This window comes from Vicugna pacos, chromosome 32 (genome assembly GCF_048564905.1).
Source record: "Vicugna pacos chromosome 32, VicPac4, whole genome shotgun sequence".
NCBI classification, from domain to species: Eukaryota; Metazoa; Chordata; class Mammalia; order Artiodactyla; family Camelidae; genus Vicugna; species Vicugna pacos.
Window position 1 is genome coordinate 5,366,090 of NC_133018.1, and position 22,642 is coordinate 5,388,731.

The 22,642-nt window shown below is 36.9% G+C and overlaps 1 protein-coding gene and 1 pseudogene across 1 annotated transcript in view; one reads left to right on the top strand and one right to left on the bottom strand.

Annotated features, from left to right (window-relative positions):
* Positions 1–22,642, bottom strand: part of LOC102543550 (P protein-like) — a 127,218-nt gene that overhangs the window by 34,782 nt on the left and 69,794 nt on the right. Inside the window, exon 15 of the mRNA XM_072952828.1 lies at positions 6,022–6,149. Coding sequence (XP_072808929.1) covers positions 6,022–6,149 — 128 coding nt within the window. The remainder of the gene's footprint in view (positions 1–6,021; positions 6,150–22,642) is intronic.
* On the top strand, positions 19–487 carry LOC140690997 (small ribosomal subunit protein uS12-like; annotated as a pseudogene).

The following is a 22,642-nucleotide window of genomic DNA, read 5'->3' on the forward strand; positions in this document are numbered from 1 at the left end:
GCCTGTGGCGTCAGCAGGATGGGCAGATGTCACAGTCTTTGTACTGCCAGGAAGTTCCAGAGCCACCAATGAGACCAGAAGTGGCATGATAAATAGCACGGGAAAGCCCAATTGGGCACAGCACTTCTCATGCAAAAGGAATTAATTGTGCTTGGAAAAGTAGGGGTTGAAGCCAAACAGCCAAATTCTGCCATCAGGAAGTGTGTCAGGGTTCAGCTAATCCAGAATGGCAAAATAAATAAATTAACTATATAAATATAAATATAAATAAATAAATGAATAAATATATATATTTATCACAACCTTTGTTCCCAATGATGGTTGTTTGAATTTTATTGAGGAAAATGATGAAGTTCTGGTTGCTGGATTTGGTTGCAAAGGTCATGCTGTTGGTGACATTCCTGGAGTCTGCTTTAAGGTGGCCAAAGCAGCCAGTGTCTCTCTTTTGGCCTTGTACAAAGGCAAGAAGGAAAGACCAAGATCATAAGTTTTGATGGTGAAAGAACAATAATAATAGATTTTCATGTGTCCAAAAATAAAAAAAGAATAAATCCTAAGAGTTCTCATCACAAGGAAAAAATTTTTTCTATTACTGTATTTATGTATTTGCATGAGATGTTGGATTTTCATTAAACGTAATGTAATAATCACTTAATGATGCATGTAAGTCAAACCATGATGCTGTATGCCTTAAATATATACAGTGCTGTATAGCAATTATATCTCAATAAAACCGAAGAAAAAACTGAATATAAACTGTATATTGAGAAATATAATTTGCACCCCTTTCTGCATTTGACACCTCCTCACAGGTAATCATTTTTCCTAGTTCCCAATGTATCTTTGCCATAATTCTGCTAACAAATTGTAATAATGCCTTTTTTAAAGGATCAAAAGCCACCGTACCTCAACTCATTCTTCTTAGCTTATTAAAAAAAAAAACAAACCTAAAATCTCTGACACACATTCTAATAAAACCATTAGATTTCATGGAAGAATATAATACCATCAAGGCCCATAGGCAAAAACAGAATTAGACCGACATTAGACCTTTCAAAATCAACAATATAAAACAAAGCAACAATGGCATTTTTTGAAAAAAATCAATGAGAGAAAAGGTAAAGCAAGGATTTAAATCCAGCCAAGCTGTCTTTCAAACATCCAGGCTGTAGAAAAATGATATTCAACATACAAGAACTTAGGAATTTCAGCGCCCATTAGCCCTTTCTGAAGACTCTTTTAAAGCAGGTGTCCATTTTTTAAAATGGGCCAGAGAGTGAATGTTTTATGCTCTGTGTGTCCTAAGATCTCTTATTGCAACTACAAAACTCTGCCAATGTAATACAGAAGCAGCTATTAGCAATAAATCAATAAATGGGACTGTATTTCAATAAAATTTTATTTGCAAAATCTAGCAGCAGGCCAGATTTGGTCCACAGGTCATAGTTGCAGACCCTTGTACTAGAGAATGAGTTTCCTCAATCATTACTGGGAAAACTTCAACAAAAGAACTAAGCCAGCATTTTAAAATATTGACACGTACATCTAAGAGTAAAATAAATATATAGATTAAGTGAAAGGCTATTAGAAAATCATTGCTATGTGATAAAGTAAAAATAATGCAACTATTAGCCTGTGAGTAAATGCGAGAGAGACGAAAACAGAAAAATCTCATTTTTGTACAAACAACAGGTAGTCATAAAGATACTGAAAAAACCTGAAAATCCAGATAGTTAAGGTTAAAAAGTGCATTAGGTACTAAAAGCATTAAAAAAGATTTAAGCATAAAAGTAACCACTGGAATAAAAACACTAATATTTCCAAATATCAAAATAAATTATCAATGAACAATGATACACACCTTATAGAGAAATGAATGTAGCTATTATTACAAGAAAACACACATAATAAAAATATTATGTCAGAGCAGAGATTAAAAGTATCAGTCATATCAGTAAATATGAATTTCAAAAGGTTTAAAGGAGAAGGGAAAGGTAACACCAGGTAACAGAAACACACAAACAAAAAAGCAGGTATAGTAATCTTGATATCACACAAAGGAAACATAAGAGAAGGGCATTTTTTAACGGTAAAGCCACAATTTTGGCAGATAATAATGCAAGTATAACATTCATGAATACTTATAAGTTAAGTAACAGAGAAACAGCCTTTATGAAGAAGCCAAACTACAAGAGTTGCAAAGACTGAAACACAATAATTGAAGACATAAATGCACCACATTCAGTGTAAGACATGGGCAAAAACTACAGAGACAAAATATTTAAACAACACAATCTATAGGAAAGATACTATGAATTTATACGAACACTACACCCTGAAGACAGAGAATACAAATTTTCTTCTGATGCTCATGGCACATTCACGAAGTTGTTGATACAATATACAAAGATTACAAAGAAAATGCCAGTAACTTCCATAAAGTAGAAATATTTTTTCAACATTATTTCTAATGTAATAAAATCAGAAATTACTAACAACAACAACAACAACAAGGTTTTCTATATGCAAAGTTAAAAACTTTTTCAAACAACTCTTTGGTAAAAGGAGAAATACAAACAAAGTACAATTTTTAAAAGGAAACAATGAAGCACTGCCGATGTCTAAGGATACATTTTAAAGCAGTGGTCAGAGGAAAATCACTTCACAACACATATTTATCAATAAAAATGAAATAAATCAATTATGTTCTCAATATAAAAACTAGAAAAAGAACAAAATAAACCACAATAAAGGAGGGAAATTCTAAAGTTAAAGCCAAAATTAAGGACATAGAGAACAGAAAAATAGTAGCTCTCATTAATAAGCCAAATCCTGCATTTTTTTCTTTTAAGTTAACAGAATAGACAAACCACAGGTGAACTTGATTGTGGGGGGTGAGAGAGAGGATAAAGCACAAATATTCAAAATAAGAAAATATAAAAAAGGAAATAACTACTGAAAGAGGAGGAATTTTTTTAAAAATCATGAATGACTAACTTGGAGATCTCTGTGACAATACATTTTCAAATTGAGATGAAATGTACAGTTTCTTAAAGAAATACAAATTACCAACACTAACTTCATTTGATTTAAGAAGCTTAGACCTACTTCCAAAGAAACAGAGAAAGTTACTAAAGAAATGACTAGTCTGCCTCCCCCCAAAATAAATCAGACACAGATGGTTTCACAGAGGAATTACACCAAACCTTCAAAGACCAGACAGTCCCAAGGCTCTATTATTTATTCCACATTATTGGAATTATTATTTGTATATATTTATATAATTATGAATTTATATAAATTACATATTTATATAACTGTAATATATATTTATATAATTATAAAAGAAAATCTTATTTTTAAGTAATTCATTTCAATAGAAAGATCTTAGAAAATGGACTTAAAGTCATTTTGTCTGCCTATGCAAACACAGAGATTGCACACTCATATCGGTATATTAAACAGAAACCAAAAACCAAGAGCTGAAGGAGGGACTTTCAAAGCCCAATCATGAAACAGCAGCCAGACTTTCCCCCTCCATATTCTGTGTGTTCAGTGTGGAAAGAGACCCAGAAGAGAAAGGGTGAATTTTTTCAGTAGGGAAGTGAGGAAGCAGAATATAAGTCATGACTCCCTGACAGATCTGGAGGGTCTACCTGAGTCACTTGATTACATCAACACAATTCATTATGAGTTAAAGACATAGACTTCAGTGATTCAAGAGACTCCTTCAAAAAATAATTAGAAAAAAAAAGTGTCAGAGTTTTAACAGAGAGAAGGATGAATATTAGATGAGCCTTCCATCAGCAAGTTAAGGTAATTACACAAGACATTAGGTATGCTTGAAGGGGTCCTTTGAGGAATAGTATTTTTTCTCCATGAGCAAAGCTTTGTATTTGAGAAGGACACAGGTTTATAAATCAAGTCTCAAGACTAAAAAGTATTGTGAATAATTTTGTAACAACAATTATAACTTAAATAACATATATTATTCCTTATTTTCTTTGATATAGTATTTTCCATAACAGAATATTTACTTAAATGTTACATAGAATAGATCATCAAGTTAATATTACCCTGTAAATTTTCTGTAACAAGTCATTTTGCTCCAAACCCAACTTAGAGCAAATTCTACTCTGTAGTAAATGAAATTAGAACAAATTTACAAACCACAAAGGTAATTAAAAAAAACAACAGCAACCAGATAAGTAATTTTATCAGATAATATTTAGGTGCCTGAGATAAAATATGGTTTAACTTAAAATAGTCTAATTACAACCCCCATCATTTTCCACTTAGTGAATATGTGGAAAGAATTAAATGTATAAAGAATCACAAAAGACCCAGAATTGTCAAAGCAATACTAAAGAAAAAGAAGGAAGCTGGAGGAATAACCCTTCCAGACTTCAGACAACACTACAGAGCTACAGTCATCAAAACAGCATGGTATTGGTTTTAAAAAAAAACAGACATATTGATCAATGGAACAGAATAGAGAGCCCAGAAATGAACCCACAGACTTTTGGTCAATTAATCTTTGACAAAGGAGGCAAGAACATAAAACAGAGTAAAGACAGCCTCTTCAGCAAATGGTGTAGGGAGAACTGGACAGCTGCATGGAAATCAATGAAGTTAGACTACCCCCTCACAACATACAAAAAAATGAATTCAAAATGGCTTAAAGACTTAAAATTGTAGACAAGACACTATAAACCTCTTAGAAGAAGACATAGGCAAATATCTTAGCAATATTTTCCTAGGGCAGTCAACCCAGACAATAGAAATAAAAGCAAAAATAAACAAATGGGACCTAATTAAACTTACAAGGTTTTACACAGCAAAGGAAACCTAAACAAACAAAATGACAACCTACAGAATGGGAGAAAATAATTGCAAATGATGCGACTGACAAAGGCTTAATTTCCAGACTATCTAAACAGCTCATACAACTTAGTAAGAAAGAAACAATCCAATCCAAAAATGGGCAGAAGACCTAAACAAGCAATTCTCCAATTAAGACATAAAAATGGTCAACAGACACATGAAAAAATGCTCAATATCACTAATTATCAGAGAAATGCAAATCAAAACTACAATGAGGTATCACCTCACACCAGTCAGAATGGCCGTCATTCAAAAGTCCACAAATAACAAATGCTGGAGAGGCTGTGGAGAAAAGGGAACCCTCCTACACTGCTGGTGGGAATGCAGTTTGGAGCAGCCATTATGAAAAACAGTATGGAGATTCCTCAAGAAACTAAAAATAGACTTACCGTATGAGCCAGCAATCCCACTTCTGGGACTATTTCCAGAAGGAACTTTAATTCGAAAAGATACACGCACCCCAACAGCAGCACTATTTACAATAGTCAAGACATAGAAACAACCTAAACCGACAGATGACTGAATTAAGAAGCTGTGGTATGTGTACACACACACACACACACACACACACACACAGTGGAGTGAAAAATGCCATTTGCAGCAACATGAATGGACCTGGAAATTGTCATTCTCAGTGAAGTAAGCCAGAAAGAGAATGAAAGAGAAAGAGAAATAACATATAATATCACTTAAATGTGGAATCTAAAAAAAAAGACAAATGCACTCATTTACAAGACAGAAATAGACTCACAGATATAGAAAACAAACTTATGGTTACTGGAGGGAAGGGGGTGGGAAGGGATAAATTGGGAGTTCAAGATTTGCAGGTACTAACTACTATATGTAAAATAGAGAAACAACAAGTTTCTACTGTAGAGCATAGGGAACTATATTCAATATCTTGTAGTAACCTAAAATGAAAAAGAATATGAAAACAAATATATGCATGTATATGTATGACTGAACCATTATGCTGTACACCAGTAATCAACACAGCATTGTAAACCGACTATACTTCAATAAAAAGAATTAAAAAAAAGACTTACAGACTTTGGGCTTTCTTCATACACTAAATGAAATATAAAATCTAAAAATCAAGTAAAAGTTCATATTGTAAAAGTTCTACTAAAGTCTTACCTCCATCAGAACGAAGAGTGCTGCAAAGAATAGAAGCGTTGCCCATTCTACTCGGTGTAGAATTATCTCAAAATCGTGGATATCAGCTAAAATTAGCAACCAGATGGCCCCCAGAACAGCTATCCACCCTGAAAAACAAATAAATGGACTTATGGATGTACTTCAGTGGTTAACACACTAATTTTTCATCTTAAAATTGCTTTTTTATTGAGGATAATTGATATTCTATAAACTGAACATACTTTAAAATGTACAAGTCACATTTTGCCAGTGTAGACATCCAAGTACCAAACACAACAATCCGGATAATGGACATATCCACCATTCCTGGCAGTTTACTCACGTCCATGTTCTTGTCTCCCTCTCCCTCCTCTGGCCACCCCACCTCACCCCCAGGAAACCATTCATCTTTTTTCTCTCATTATAGATGAATTTACATTTTCTATAAACGCGATCATACAGCATGCATTTTTTTGTCTGACTGCTTCCGTTCAGCACAATTATTTTAAGATTCTTCAGTGTTGATGTGTGGACCAATAGTTCATTCTCTGTTATTGTTTAGTAGTATGTCACAGTATGGTTTTGCCACAATATACACACCCATTCACCATCGACGGACATTTGCATTACTTCCGAAGCTTGCCTATTACAAATCAATGTGCTATGAACTTTCATATACAATTACCTATATGTACATTATGCTTTCAGTTCCCTTAGGTAAATACCTGGAACTGGAATGGTTAGATCATATGATACGTTAGTATTACGGAATATTTATGTTTTAAGAAACTCTGAAACTGTTTTCCAAAATGATTGTAACATTTTACAGTCCCATCAGCATATGAGAATTCCAGTTCCTCCGCATTTTCAACACTTTGCTTTTTTGATTTTTGACATTCCAAAGGGTGTGAAATGGTATCTCATTGTGGTTGCAAGCTGCATTTCTCTAATGACCAATGATGCTGAGCATCTTTTCATGTACTTATGTGCCATCCGTATATCTTTTGTGAAGTCTGTGTTCAAAGAGTCTGCTCATTTGTTTCTGAGTAGAGCAAATAAACCCGAAAATAAGTAGAAGAAAAATCTGCTGGAGCAGAAACCAATGAAATAGAAATTAGAAAAATATGAGAGAAAAACAATGATACCAAAACTTGGTTCTTTGAGAAGATCAAGAAGATTGATAAAACCCAGCCAATCTGAATTGGAAAAAAACTGGAAAGGGGGAAAATGCCAATATTAAGAATAAGATCAGTGATATGGCTATAGATTATACAAGCATAAAAAGGATACTAGTTTTGCATAGCTGCCATAATAAATTACCACAAACGGAGCGGCTGAAAATACCACCTACTTATTACATCACAGTTGTCATAGGTCAGAAGTCTGGTGAGCGCACCTGGGTCCCTGATCTTAAACTCAAGGTGTCGGCAGAGCTGCAGTCTTTTCTGGGGGCACCAGAAGAAAATCTGTTGCCTTGCTCATTTGGAATGAAGACATCATTCAATTCCTTGCATGTGTAAAACTGATATCCCCATTCCCTTCCTGGCTGTCACCCAGAAGTTGTTCTCAGTTTCTAGAGCTCACCCACATTCCCTAGCTCATGACCTCCTTCCTCTATCTTCAAAGCCAGTAATAGTGGGTCAGGTTGCTCTCACAGTTCCAATTTCCCCTGCCACTTCTTCTGTTGTATCTCTCTGACTCTCCTCTCTTCCACTTCCACTTTTAAAAGCCTATGTCTTTACACTAGGTCCATCCGGATAATCCAGGAAAATCTCCCTATATTAAGGTTTGTAACCTTAATTCTACCTGAAAAGTCCCTTTTGCCATGTAACATAACATGCACAGGTATTAACATCAGGCATTAGGAGTTTGGACACCTCAGAGATACCATATATAGATTAATTTGGGAAGAATTATCATTTTAACAATATAGAGTCTTCTTATTTATGAACATGGTATATATCTCCATTTATTTAGATCGCCTTTAGTTTTTTCTTAGAATGCTTTGTAAAAATCCCAGACTTCATAGGGGAATGCAAAGGACCTAGAATCGCCAAACACAACCTTGAAAAAGAAGAATAAAATTGGAGAACATATATTACCTCGCTTCAAGACTTATTATAAAGCTATGTGAATCAAAGCAGTTCAGTATTACATCAATATAGTCAAACTGATCAATGGAGAGTCCAGAAATACACCCACAAGTTAAAGGTCAATTGATCTTCAACAAAGGTTCAATGACAGTTTAGTGAAGAAAGAATATTTTTTTCCATAAATGGTGCTGCAACAATTGGATATCCACATGCAAACACATTTTTTAACTTTTCATCTGTTTATTGAATCATATTTTCAAAAGTCACTGTTAAGAAAAAGCAAAGACAAGCCACAGACTAGAAGAAAACATCTGTAAATCATCTACCTGATAAAGGACTCATAACCAGGATACTTTTTTTTTTAATTCTCAAAACTCAAAAATAAATAAACAGCCCAATTTAAATGGTGACTATCTTGAAGAGACACCTCACGGAAGATACAAGAATAGCAAACAAACACTTGGAGAGTTGCTAAATATCACTACCAATCAGGGACATGTGAAGTAAAACCACAATGACATTTCACTATGTACTTCAGAATATACAATGTCAAACAGACCAACCAAACTAAGTGTTGACAAGGATACGGAAGGACTAGAAATCTCACGCTTACTGATGCTGGAATTGTAAAACGGTGCAACCACTTTGGAAAGCAGTTTGGCAGTTTTCAAGAACTCATTCATAAATCCACTAAATGATCCACAATTTCACTTTTTGGTATTATCCCCAGAGAAATTAAAGTCCATGATGATACGAGCAACTGAACACAGATGATCACTGCAGTTTCATTGTCATAATCAAAAAACTGAAACAATCCAAATGTCCATCAATAGGTTAATGGATGTACACATCAGGCATATTCAAACCACTGACTACTACTCAGCAACAAAAAGGAACGAATTACTGATGTACGCTACCACATGGTTGACGCTCATTAATCGAATTATGCTAATTAAAAGATGCCAGATGAAAAAATATTATATATACAATCCTTTCCTATAAACCTCTAGAAAATGTAAGTAGCAAGCTTTGACAAACTGCAGCTTATGGGTCAAATCTGACCTACTGTCTGTTTTTTATTAATCAATTTTTATGGGAACACATCACAACCACTCCTTTACACAATTTCTGTGGCAGCTTCAGCGCCACTACAGCAGTATTTAGTATTTGTAACAGAAAGTGTACGGCCTTTGTGGGGTCCACAGACATCTGGCAGGTTCCTGCTCCAGGGCCCCTCAGGCACCGGGCTGCTGCCCTCTAAAGATAGCAAAGAACAGTCCTTTCCCAGCACAGCCCTGCCTTAGCTGAGGTAAGGATCATCCGTACGATCCCCGGAAGCCTGACACCAGGAGCGGCCACAGCCCCTTACCACAACCCCCAGCCCTGCCCTTTCACGACCCCTCCCTTCCCTGCTACCTCAGCATTAACCAAGCAGAGAATTGTGCATGAGCTGATCATGCGCCCTGCAGCCCCGCTCTCTGCCTGACGTCATGTAAGCACAGGGAGTTAGAGGTTACCCTCCCTTATGAAAGACCTCAGCAACCGACCCTCAGTGCTCGCACAGGCCCCTTTCATCTGTGTGGCCTGCTACTGTCTCTGGCAGTGTACCTAACGCACTCCTTTTCTAGTTGCATCCTTTGTCTTTGGTAAATTCTTTTACCGCCTGTGCACCGCCCAGCTGAACCCCACAACAGCCTACAAAGCCTCAAATATGTATGATCTCTGGTCCTTTACAAAAAGCATGCCAGCACCTGATCTACAGCCACAGAGAACAAATCAAAGGCTGCCTGTGGACAGAGGTGCCGGGAAAGTCAGGAAGGAGGGATTTCAAAGAGGCCTGAGGAAACCTTTGGTGTGACACCTGAGCTCTGCTCTTCATCGGGGAGAGGGCTCGACACTTCATCCCTAAACCTGCAGTGTCTGATGCCAACTCTAAAGCTCACTGAATTTTATCAGAATATTTCTGCCATCTTTTTGTTCATTGTAAATGTTTCTTGTAAGGTGAACTAAAAGTCGAAGAACTCGCGTATCATCAGATTAAGGAAACAGCTGCACAAACTGACTTATGCTTGCTTGTAACCAAATGTGTATTTGATAGATATTTATGTATGTGGCTTTCATTAAACCAACACACAGGCAGCCTTCTCCCACCTTCAAGAGCTAGAGGCTGCTGTTGTCCACCAGAAAGATAGAGGGGTCCTCCAAGACCAAAGTGGATCAGGCCAGTTTGTAACCAGGAGAAGCAGAGAAATATTCATTAAAAAACAGAAAGGTGTTGAGACCTCAATTGTTTACATCCTTGAGAAGAAAGATCTCTTGAATAAGAATTATTGGGTGAATCAAATATCCTGTCAACCAACAATTCTTGACAATCCTCCACCTTCCATGTAAAGTAACATTACAATTTTATACGTGCTGATTCCAATTTTTTCCATTACCCTTATTCTACCTTTGAGGGCATACATATAGATTATTTTCTGGAAATGACAGTTACTGCATATGACCTGTAGAATTTGAAGACACATATCCAAACTACCCCTCATCTACTACCATCCACCCCAATTTCTCTTTTCTAAAGTGTACCCTCTTTCATACTCTTGCAAGACCAGCCTTCTCACCATGTCAGAGGATGCTCCTATCCACCTGGTCCTCACTGAGTGTCCCCTTTAATCTGAACTCTTCTATGTGCCACGTTTGGATGCCCACTCTGTGCCAGGCTCTGAGCTTAAGGGTTATGGCTGAAAACGTTTAAGCAAAATGCCACATGAATTTCAAAAGGGTTACCATCTGGTAGAGAACACCCATCTGTAAGTAAACAGCTATACTGAATGTAATAGTGTGTATACACACAAACAACGAGGGAGCAGACAGAAAGAGACTAACAAAATATGGTGTCTGAAGGAAGCTTTCACAAAGAAGGGGTATCCAGGCAAGATCTCAGAGGATGAACATAGACTTTCCAGGGAGAGAGGGAAGGGCACCCAAGACAAAGATAAAAGCACATCACAGAGCATTAAGAAGGGAGACGTCAGAGTGACATCAGCAAAAGGGTGGACAGGCAGTTCCACACTCCTGCCCTATGTAGAAATATATTTAAAAAACACACACACACACACACAGACTGTTGAAATCAAACTTTGTCAGAACTCTAGAAAAGAGTCAAATGTTTACAGCAACCAAGTAAATACTAAATCAAGAAAAAGGTAATTTCAAAATGGTAGGAAAACCGGAAATTGATGCATCATTGTAAACTGACTATACTTCAGTAAAAAAAAAAAAAATGGTAGGAAAGCTCTGCGGCATTTTCACTTGCCCTTGCCCCCCTCCCCCTGCAACACTTCAGTGATCTTGAAGTGATGACAGCCTGTGTTCCAGAGTGAGACCCTGGTCCGTAGTTCAAAAGGAGAAGAGCAGACCTGATGCATAAAATATCACATCTGTCTGTTCTCATCTAAAGGAGTTCTCCAGAGCCATCCACCATCCAGACTGGGATTGTCATGTTTCTTTGTTTATTTGCTGTTGGTTTTTAGCTCCTGGCTATCAAGGAAATCTGTCAAAACACTAGTTGAACCCACAAAGGCACACAGATTTTGAGTGACCATGCATGACAAGAAATATAGTCTATGCAAAAATAGTTTCGGAAAGTCACAAAACAAATGAACTGCTACAGCCTTTAGTGATTCAAAATAAAAAGAGAAAACGCTGGGTAAAGGAGAGATCCTGGTTTACAGAGTTACAACATTGTAACAAGCAAATGTCCCTTTTTCAACAACAGCATCACAAGGTGTACAACAAAAGGAGCAACTCAAGGGGTGCTACAGGAGCACCCAGAGATTCATCTTCCACCAAGAGCATCCTGGCTCTGCCCAACCCACACCTCTGCTCAGCGGCAGATCTGGGGCAGACAGGTCCTGGGAGAAGACTGTCACGGAGGCAGCCCGGATCTCAGGCAGCAGTGCAGGCACCTCAGTTCCTGCAGCCGCAACCTCTGAACCCCCAGCCGCAGCCCAGTCCACACCACAGCCTTGCACTAGATCTGGGATAAACATAACAGGGAAAAGGATGCAAACTTGAGCTGTTTCTGAGCAGAGTCACAGATGCCGACACAGGTGGCACTTATGTACTCTGTCACTGCATGGGCCTCTCTTGCCTCAGCATTCACCTCCAGTGGGGCAGGCCACACACCCAAAGGCACTGGAACCTGGCTGAGCCTGAGCGTCAGGGCTTCTACTCCAACAACTAGGGAGCAGACCCCACCCCTGACAGGGCGGCAACAGGCATGGGGCAGAGGGGAAGTCCTGCCTCACATCCTGCACGGAGTTTAGATTCACCAACACCAACCACACCGCCTATCAAGGGGATAACAACCAGCACATCCCGAAGAAAGATATAGATTGCACCCATATCAAATCCACCATGATCAAGTTGGATTCATTCCAGGGTCACAAGGATGTTCAACAAATGCAAATCAATAAATGTGATACACCATATTAACAAAAGGAAAGACAAAAACCGCATGATCATCTCAATAGATGCAGAAAAAGCATTTGACAAAATTCAACATCCACTCATGATAAAAACTCTCGCCAAAATTGGTTTAGATAGAACATATCTCAAATGTAGTAAAAGCCATTTATGAGAGACCCACAGCCAACATAATACTCAACGGTGACAAGCTGAAAGCCTTCCCACTAAACTCAGGAACAAGACAAGGATGCCCATTCTCACCACTATTATGCACCATGGTATTGGAAGTCCTAGCCACAGCAGTCAGACAAGAAAAAAGAAATAAAACAGATCTAAATTGGAAGGGAAGAAATAAAAGTGTCACTATTTGCAGATGACAAGATACTTTATACTGAAAACAATAGTGTTCACCCAGAACTATTAGAATAAATTAATTCAGCAAAGATTTTTGGGGGGTACTCTTTTTCTGAGAGGCTAAACAAAGTTTATTCCAGGAAGAGTAACTCACTGAGAGATAAAACCATTTAAAAATATACATATATGTACTGTTCATTGTTTCTAAGAACAATTTAGAGCTTTAGCTTTTAAAATTTAAGTAGTTATCAAAGGAATAAAACCAACCACAAAGTAAGACTTAACAGAATGAAGTAATCCAATCATAAAAGACAGTCAAACTTGCTTATACATATTCAAGATATCAATCAATCATCTAAGTTATAAATAATAAGTAGTTCATTTGTGTCCTTTTTTTCTTAGATTCCACTTATAAGTGATATCATATGGCATTGTTCCTTCTCTTTCTGACTTACTTCACTTAGAATGATGGTCTCCAGGTCCATCCATGTTGCTGCAAATGGCATTTTTATGGCTGAGTAGTATTCCACTGTAAAAATTACCACATATTCTTTATCGAGTCAACTCTTGATGGACATTTGGGGTGTTTCCATGTCTTGGCTCTTGTAAATAGTGCTGATTTGAATATTGGGGTACACTGTCCATTTGAATTATATTTTTCTCTGGGTATATGCCCAGGAGTGGGCTTGCTGGATCATATGGTAAGTCTATTTTTAGTTTTTTAAGGAGCCTCCATACTGTCCTCCATAATGGATGCACCAATTTACATTTCCACCAACAGTGTAGGAGGGTTCCTTTTCCTTTTTCTCCACACCTTCTCTAGCATTTATCATTTGTAGACTTTTTAATAATGGTCATTCTGGTCGGTGTAAGATGAGATCTCATTGTAGTTTTGATTTGCATTTCTCTAACAATTAGTGATGTTAAGCATCTTTTCATGTGTTTGTTGGCCATCTGTATGTCTTCTTTGGAGAGATATCTATTTAGATGTTTTGCCCATTTTTTTATTGGGTTGCTTTTTTTTTTAATATATTAAGGTGTATGAGCTGTTTGTATATTTTGGAAATTAGTCCCTTGTCAGTTGCATCATTTGCAAATGTTTTCTCCCATTCTGTAGGTTGTCTTTCCATTTCGTTGATGGTATCCTTGGCTGTGCAAAAGCTTTTAAGTTTAATTAGATCCCAATTGTTTATTTTTGCTTTTATTTCCATTACTGCAGGAGCTGGTTCAAAAAATATATTGCTGTGATTTATGTCCAACAGTGTTCTGCCTATGTTTTCCTCTATGAGTTTTATAGTATCTGGTCTTAAATTTAAGTCTTTAATCCATTTTGAGTTTACTTTTGCATATGGTGTTAGAGAATGCTCTAATTTCAGTCTTTTACAGGTAGCTGTCCAGTTTTCCCAGCACCATTAGCAAAAATTTAATATGCAGAAATCTGTTGCATTTCTTTATACTAACAATGAAATACCAGAAAGTTTTTTAAAAATCCCATTTAAATTGTGTCAAAAAAAAAAACCTAGGAATAAACTTAACCAAGGAGGTGAAAGTCCTATACACTGAAAACTATAAAACATTGATAAAGGAAACTAAAGATGAATTAAAGAAAATGGAAAGATATGCCATGCTCTTGGATTAGAAAAATTAATATTGTTAAAATGGCCATACAACTGAAAGTAATCTACTATGCAATCTCTATCAAAATATCCAGGACATTTTTCACAGAACTAAAACAAATAATCCTAAAATTTATATAGAATCATAAAAGACTCCGAATTGTCAAAGCAATCCTGAGGAAAAAGGACAAAGCTGAAGGTATAACCCTTCCAGACTTTACTTTATACTCCAAAGCTGCAGTAATCAAAATAGTGTGGTATCACCACAAAAACTGACACATAGAGCAGAGGAACACATTAGAGAGCCCAGAATTAAACCCATACACCTATGGTCAATTAATCTATGATAAAGGAGGCAAGAATATACGATGGAGAAAAGACGGTCTCTTCAACAGGTGGTGTTGGGAAAGTTGGACAGTTACATGTAAATCAGTGAAACTAGAATGCTCCTCACACCGTATGCAAAAATGAACTCAAAATGGTTTAAATCCTAAATATTAAACATAACACCATAAAACTCCTAGAAGAGAACATTGGACAAAAATCATAGCAATGGTTTCTTAGGTCAGTCTCCCAAGGCAAAATAAAAAAAGCAAAGATTAATAAATAGGACTTAATCAAACTTATAAGCTTTTGCACAGCCAAGGAAACCATCATCAAAACGAAAGGACAACCTATAGAATGGGAAAAAAAATTTGCAAATGATGCAACAAGAGCTACATTTCCAAAATATACAAACAGCTCATACACCTCAATTACAAAAAAACAAACAACCCAATCAAAACAATGGACAGAAGACCTAAATAGACATTTCTGCAAAGAGGATATGCAGCTGGCCAAGAGGCACAAAGATATTCAATATTCAACACTGCCAATTATCAGGGAAATGCAAATCAAAATGACAATGAAGTATATTACCTCACACCTGTCAGAATGGTTATCATGAAAAAGAACACAGATAACAAATGTTGGCGAGGATGTGGAGAAAAGGGAGCCATTGTACACTGTTGATGAAAATGGAAATTGGTGCAGCCACCATGAAAAAACGTATGGGGGTTTCTCAAAAAACTAAAAATAGAACCACCGTATGACTCAACAGTTCCATTCCTGGGTATGCATCTGAAAAACACAAAAATACTAATTTGAAAAGATGCATGAACCCCTATGTTCATGGGAGCATTAATGGACAATAGCTAAGATATGAAAGCAACCTAAATTTCTATCAACAGATAAAATGATAAAGAAGATGGTGTGTGTGTGTATACACACACACACACATATACACACACAATGGAATACTACTCAGCCATGAAAAGGAATGAAATTTTGCCATTTGCAACATCATGGATGAATTTGGTGAGTATTATGCCAAGTGAAATAAGTCAGACAGAAAAAGACAAATACTGTATGATATAACTTATATGTGAAATCTATAAAATACAACAAACTAGTGAATATAACAAAAAAGAAGCAGCCTCACATAAATAGAGAACAAATTAGTGGTTACCAGTGGGTAGAGGGAAGGAGAGAGGGGCAATATAGGGTTGGGGGACTAAGAGGTACAAACTCTTATGTATAAAATAAACTACAAGGCTAGATTGTATGATACAGGGAATATAGCCAATATTTTATAACTATAAATGGAGCATAATCTTTAAAAACTGTGAATCACTATATCGTACACTTGGAATGTATATAATACTGTACATCAAGTATAATTCAGTTTAAAAAATTCTGGCTTAAAAAGATGGTATTTTTATTGCTAACAAAATATTTTAAAAAACACAATGAGATATTACTTCACACCTGTCAGAATGACTAGGATCAAAAAGACTACAAATAACAAATGGTGGTGAGAGTGTGAAGAAAAAGGAACCTTCATACAGCGTTGGTGAAAATGTAATTGGTGCAGCCACTATGGAAAGCAGTATGGAGGTTCCTTTAAAAACTGAAAATAGAGCTACCATATGATCCAACAATCACTCTCCTAGGCATATATCTGGAAAAGATGGAAACTCTCATTCAAAAGATTCATGCATCCAATATTCATAGCAGCACTATTTATAATAGTCAAGACAAGGAAACAACCCAAACACTCATCAACAGATGACTGCTGTAAGAAGATGTGGCGCGCGTGCGCACGCACACACGCACACACACACACACACACACACACACACACACACACACACACAGGAATATTACTCAGCCATGAAAAATAATGAAATAATGCCATTTGCAGCAACATGGGTGGAACCATAGATTATCATACTAAGTGAAGTAAGTCAGACAGAGAAAGAAAAATGTCATGATATCACTTATATGTGGAATCTTAAAAAATAATACAAATGAACTTATTTACAAAACAGAAACAGACTCACAAACATAGAAAACAAAGATGGCTACCTTGGGGAAGGGATAAATTGGGAATTTGAGATTTTCAGATACTAACTGCTATATATAAAATAGATAAACAACAAGGTCCTACTGTATAGCACAGGGAACTATATTCAGTATCTTGTAGTAATCTATAATGAAAAAGAATGTGTGTGTGTGTGTAACTGAATCACCATGCTGTACACCAGAGACTAACACAACATTGTAAATCAACTATACTTCAGTTAAAAAAAAAAATGAAAGTGAGGACATTACTACTGACCTTACAGAAATTTTTTAATTTTTTAAAAAAATTTTGAGAATACTATTAATAACTGTACACCAACAAATTAGATAACTTAGATGAAATGAACAAATTTATAAAAACACAGAAATTACCTAAAGTGACTCAGAAATATAAATCTCAACAGGCCTAAAACAAGTAAAGAGATTGAATTGCTAATCAGAAAGCTCCCAATAAGAGAGAGTAGTGCAGTAGTGGCTTCACTGGAGAATTCTACCAAAAATTTAAAGAAGAGTTAAACCAAATCTCCTCAAATGCTTCTAAAAGCAGAAGAGGAAGAATACTTCCTAATTCACTCTAAGAAGCCAGCATCACCCTAATACCAGCCCAAATACAGACAGTAAAAGAAAAGAACGTTACAGATAATTGTCCTTTATGAATATAGATACAAAAATCCTCAGAAAATGCTAGCAAACAGAATCCAACAGCATATTAAAAGGATTTATCCCAAGAATGCATGGGTGGTTCAACATAGAAAAAACTCAATGTCATACACCACATTAATAAATAAAGGGGAAAAAAAGAACACAATTATCTCAACTGAGACAGAAAAGGTATTTGACAAAATTCGACATCCCTTTATGATTAAAAAATACTCAGAAAACTAAGAAGAGAAGAGAAATTACTTTGTCAACATGATAAAAAACTTTACAAAAAACCCATGGCTAACATCATACTCACTGGTGAAAGGATGAAAGCATTTTCCTTAAGATCAGGAACAAGACAAGTATGCCCACTTTTACCACTTCTATTCAAAATTGAACTGGAAGTTCAATGTAGAGCAATTAGGCGAGATAAAGGAAGAAAAAATATCTGATTTTGAAACCAAGGAAGAAGTAAAACTAACTATTAACGGGTGACAAGATGCAGAAGAAAAAAATCTCAAAAGAATCCAGAAGAAAGCTACAGATATTTGCAGTGTATGAGTTCAACTCACAAATATAGGTTGTGTTTCTATATACTTGGAATAAATAATCTGAAAAAAATTAAGAAAGCAACTCCACTTCAATAGCATCTAAAATATAGACTACCTGGGAATAAATAAACAAATAAGGAGACTTATACACTGAAAGTTACAAAATACTGCTGAAAGAAGTTAACAAAGACTTAAATAATTGAAAACACAATCTCATCTTCTCGAGTAGAGAGACTTAATATTGCTAACGTGTCAATACTTACCAAAGAGATCTACAGATTAAGTGCAGTGCCTTTCTGACATAAATGGAAAATCCAAGTCTCAAAGTCATATGGAATTACAAGGAGTCCTAAAAACCCAAAACTATCTGGAAAAAGAACTAAGTCAGAGAACTCATGCTTTCCAAGTTCCAAACTAACGACAAAGCTATAGTAATCAAAACAGTGCAGTACTGGCATAAGGACAGACAATGGGATAGAATTTAGAGTCCATAAATAGGTGCATATATCTGTGACCAGCTGATTTTTGACAAGGCCACCGCCATTCAATAGACAAAGAATCATCTCTTCAACAAACAGAGCTTGAACAACTGGATTTCTACATGTGACAGAATAATGTTAGACCTCTACCTCACACCATATACAAAAATTAACTCCGAATGAGTCAATGACTTAATATAAGAGCTAAAACCATAAAACTCTTAGAAGAAAAGATAAAGGTAAATCTTCATGACCTTGGACTTGGCAGTGGATTCTTAGATATGACACTAAAAGTACAATCAACATATGAAGAAAATAGATAAACTGACTTCATCAAAATTAAAAACTTTGCTGCATCAAAAGACATTACCAAGAAAGTGAGAAGACAACCTGCAGAAAAGGAGACAATATTTGCAAATCATGTATCTGATAATGGTTTAATACGAAGAATATAAAGTATATATAAAACTCAACAACAAAAAGACAAACAACCCAGTTTTAAAATGGGCGAAGAACTTGAATAGGCATTTCTTTAAAGATAGACAAACAGCCAATAAAGCATACAAAAAGATACCACTGTTAGTCATTAGGAAAATGGAAATTGGAGCCACAGTAAGATACCATTTCTCACCTACTAGGATGGTTATAATTAGGGCAAAAAAACAGAAAATAGAAAATGTTGGAGAGGAGGTAGAGAAATTGGAACCCTTACATATTTCAGGTGGGAATGTATAATAGTGAAACTGCTGTGGAAAATAGTTTGCCAGGTACTCAAAAAGTCAAACACAGAATCACCATATGATCCAGCAATTCCACCCCCAGGCATATACTCAGAACAACTGAAATCAGGGACTCAAACAGCTAATTGTATACCCATGTTCATGACATCATTTTTCACAACAGCCAAAAGGTGGAAACAACCCAAGTGTCCATCAACAGATGAATGTATAAAACAATATGTAGCACATACATACAACAGAATATTTTTCATATTTTATTTTCATGAAAAGGAATGAAGTTCTGAGATACGCCATAACACAGGTGAATCATGGAAACATTATTCTAAATGAAAAAGGCCAGACACAAAAGGGCAAATATTATACAATTCCACTTATAATAAATATCTAAAATAAACAAATTCATTAAAAGAGTAAGTAGATTAGCGGTTACCAGAAGCTGTAGGAAGAGAGGAAGAGAATGAGGAATTACTGCTTAATGGTTATAAAGTGTCTGTTTGGGTGATGAAAACTTTTGAATCTCTGATAATGGTTATAAAACATCGTGAAGGTAATTAACACTCACTGAACTGTACACTGAAAACTAATAAAATGACAAATGTTCTGTGATATATCACATATATATTTTTACCACAATAAAAAAATAAAAGAAGAAAGATGTCCTGCTTGGGAAGTGCATTGTCACCTTGCTTGTGTGAGGTTGATCGGAAGGCCTTACATAGCATGCAAAGGTTTGGGGACCTCGTTCTGTAGACAGAGAGAAGTCACTGAAGTTTTCTAAGCAAAGGAGCTGGAGTGCCTGCCTTTTCCATCTACCTGCCTAGACTTTATCAATTTTCTCTGAATGCTCCAGAGCACCCACCGCAGTACTGAGGACAAACAGCTGCTTCCCTGATCCATCACACCTGATGGTTGATTTCTTGACTTCTCCTCTAAAGATGCCTTGACAGCTCATCAGATCTTTTCTTTAAATTCTCAGTAAGAAAAAAATGGACCAGTTGCCCTTTGCCCAGCTGATGCTTTTCTACAACCATAAGCGGCATCCTGTTGTTTGCTCTGCTCTATGACAATAAGAATCTCCCCAAAATCAGTAAAGACACAAGGTATTTTCCATGATCCTAAAAGAAATTTCAGTCAGGAAGATGGATGCTCCTCTAAGACTACTTTTCCTCATCATTTGAGGAGGGCTGGATGTCCTTCCGGCCAGAACCCCTGTCATAGCACTCAGGAATCCGACTTTAGAAGAAGGTCTGTATTCATGGAGTTTTACTGTGTCAGAAAAATTCCCTATAATAACATACAGTGGAAGGAAGTCTCCCTCGTCCCTGCAAAACCTCAATTTCTTCCTTAATTTTAATTGCACTGCCCGCAGAACCAGCAGTGCCAATCAAACTGCCTGGACGCAAGCACATCTGGTTGGCAATGCCTGGTGCCTTCACTGAAGAGTCCAAGCGGCACTTGAGGGGTCCCCCAGGCCACTGCCTGGAATGTTCCATTCTGCTCTCACTCAGCACTGGCGCCTCAACCACAGCCAACAATAAAGGACGGAGTGGTAAAAGCAACATTTACCTGAGCTGGAGCCGCCTTTACCCCGTGGAGAATCTATCAATCCCTTCCTTGAACCTTAATCTCTCACCATGAGTTTTGCTGTTCCTTAAAGCAAAATCTCTACGTGGCCCTGTACTTTCTCACTGAACCCTCCAACAGGGGCCAGGTTTCAATGCAAAACAGAGAGCTAATGGGGGTCCCTTTACCCCCATCCCTAAAAACACTGCAGAGGAAGGCAGAACACGGGCCCCCCCCACTGGCTGAGCAGCCTCCTGGCACAGCCCTGCTGGTCACCCCACAGCAACCCCACCCACGAGGAAACCCTGAGGCTCTCGATGATTAACTAGTTTTCTTCAGGCTACGTGACTTACTGGGTGGCAAAACCAAGACTCAACCCCCAGTCTGTGAGGGTATCTGTCCATCACACCAGGGTGGACCCCTCTCATGTGCTCAGTCTTCAAATGGGATGCTTCCATCACCTAAAACACACCTGGTAACTCCACGTGTGAAACCTTCCCCTCCTAACTAAAAGGCAATGTGTCTCCTGTGCTCAGAGATGCAACTTGATTGTGTTCTACTTGAAACCGTGCAGTGTCTTTTATAAAGAACATATTATACGACATTGTAAACTGACAAGACTTCAATAAAAAAAGTATATATACAAAAAAACCCAAAATTAATAAATCTTTTCTCTCAAATGGAAAAAAAAAAGGAACATATTGTACCCGGTCCGGCTCTGGACATTTTGCAGGTGTCTTTGATCAGAAACAATACTGTCCTGATAAATCCACTACCTAAAGTTAAGATGAAATAACCTATATACTTTATTCAAGTACAGTCAGTTACAATGTGTCAGTTTCTGGTGTGCAGCACAATGTCCCAGTCATGCAGATACATACATATATTTGTTTTCATATTCTTTTTCATTAAAGGGTATTACAAGATATTGAATATAGTTCTCTTTGCTATACAGAAGAAATCTGTTTTCAGTTTTTATATACAGTGGTTAACATTTGCAAATCTCAACCCCCTAAATTTATCCCTTCCCACCTCCTTTCCCCTAGTAACCATAAAATTATTTACTATGTCTGCAAGTCTGTTTTTGTTTTGTAGGTGAGTTCATTAATGTCCTTTTTTTCTTTTTAGATTCCACATATGAGTGGTATCATAACTTACATGTTTTAAGCCACACAAGAGGAATCTCCAGAGAATATCTCAAAAGTTATACACCTCATATTCATCCTTCAAACCAGAAAAACTCACAAATAGTTTGTGCGTACTAGATAGAGTACAAACCACGCTGTCTGCCTCCCTTTGGTGAGGCATCTCATGTGTACTGGCCATCAACTGCCTAAAACTGGCCACATGAAATTTACCATAAATAATTCAGGACTTTCAGTTGCAGAAAAACACTATGTTGTCCATGGGGTAGTTTTACATCTACCGCCGAATCAGTCATTCACCGAAGCATTGAGCTCCCGGGGTACAAGCCTAAGCTTGCTCTTGGGGAGCTCCCAGTCCACAGCTGGGTGGGCAGTTGGGACAGGCAGCACCGGAGGAGTGGGATCAGAAGGTGACAAAGAGCGGAGTCACCAAGGGGTTAAGTTCTACTAACCACACGCAGGGCAAAGGCCTTGGACCAAACGGAGGGAGCATCTCATTACCTGCGCAATTACTATATAATCTGTATGGTGCCCTATCATGAGAAAAGTCCTGTTCTTTCTAGTTCCC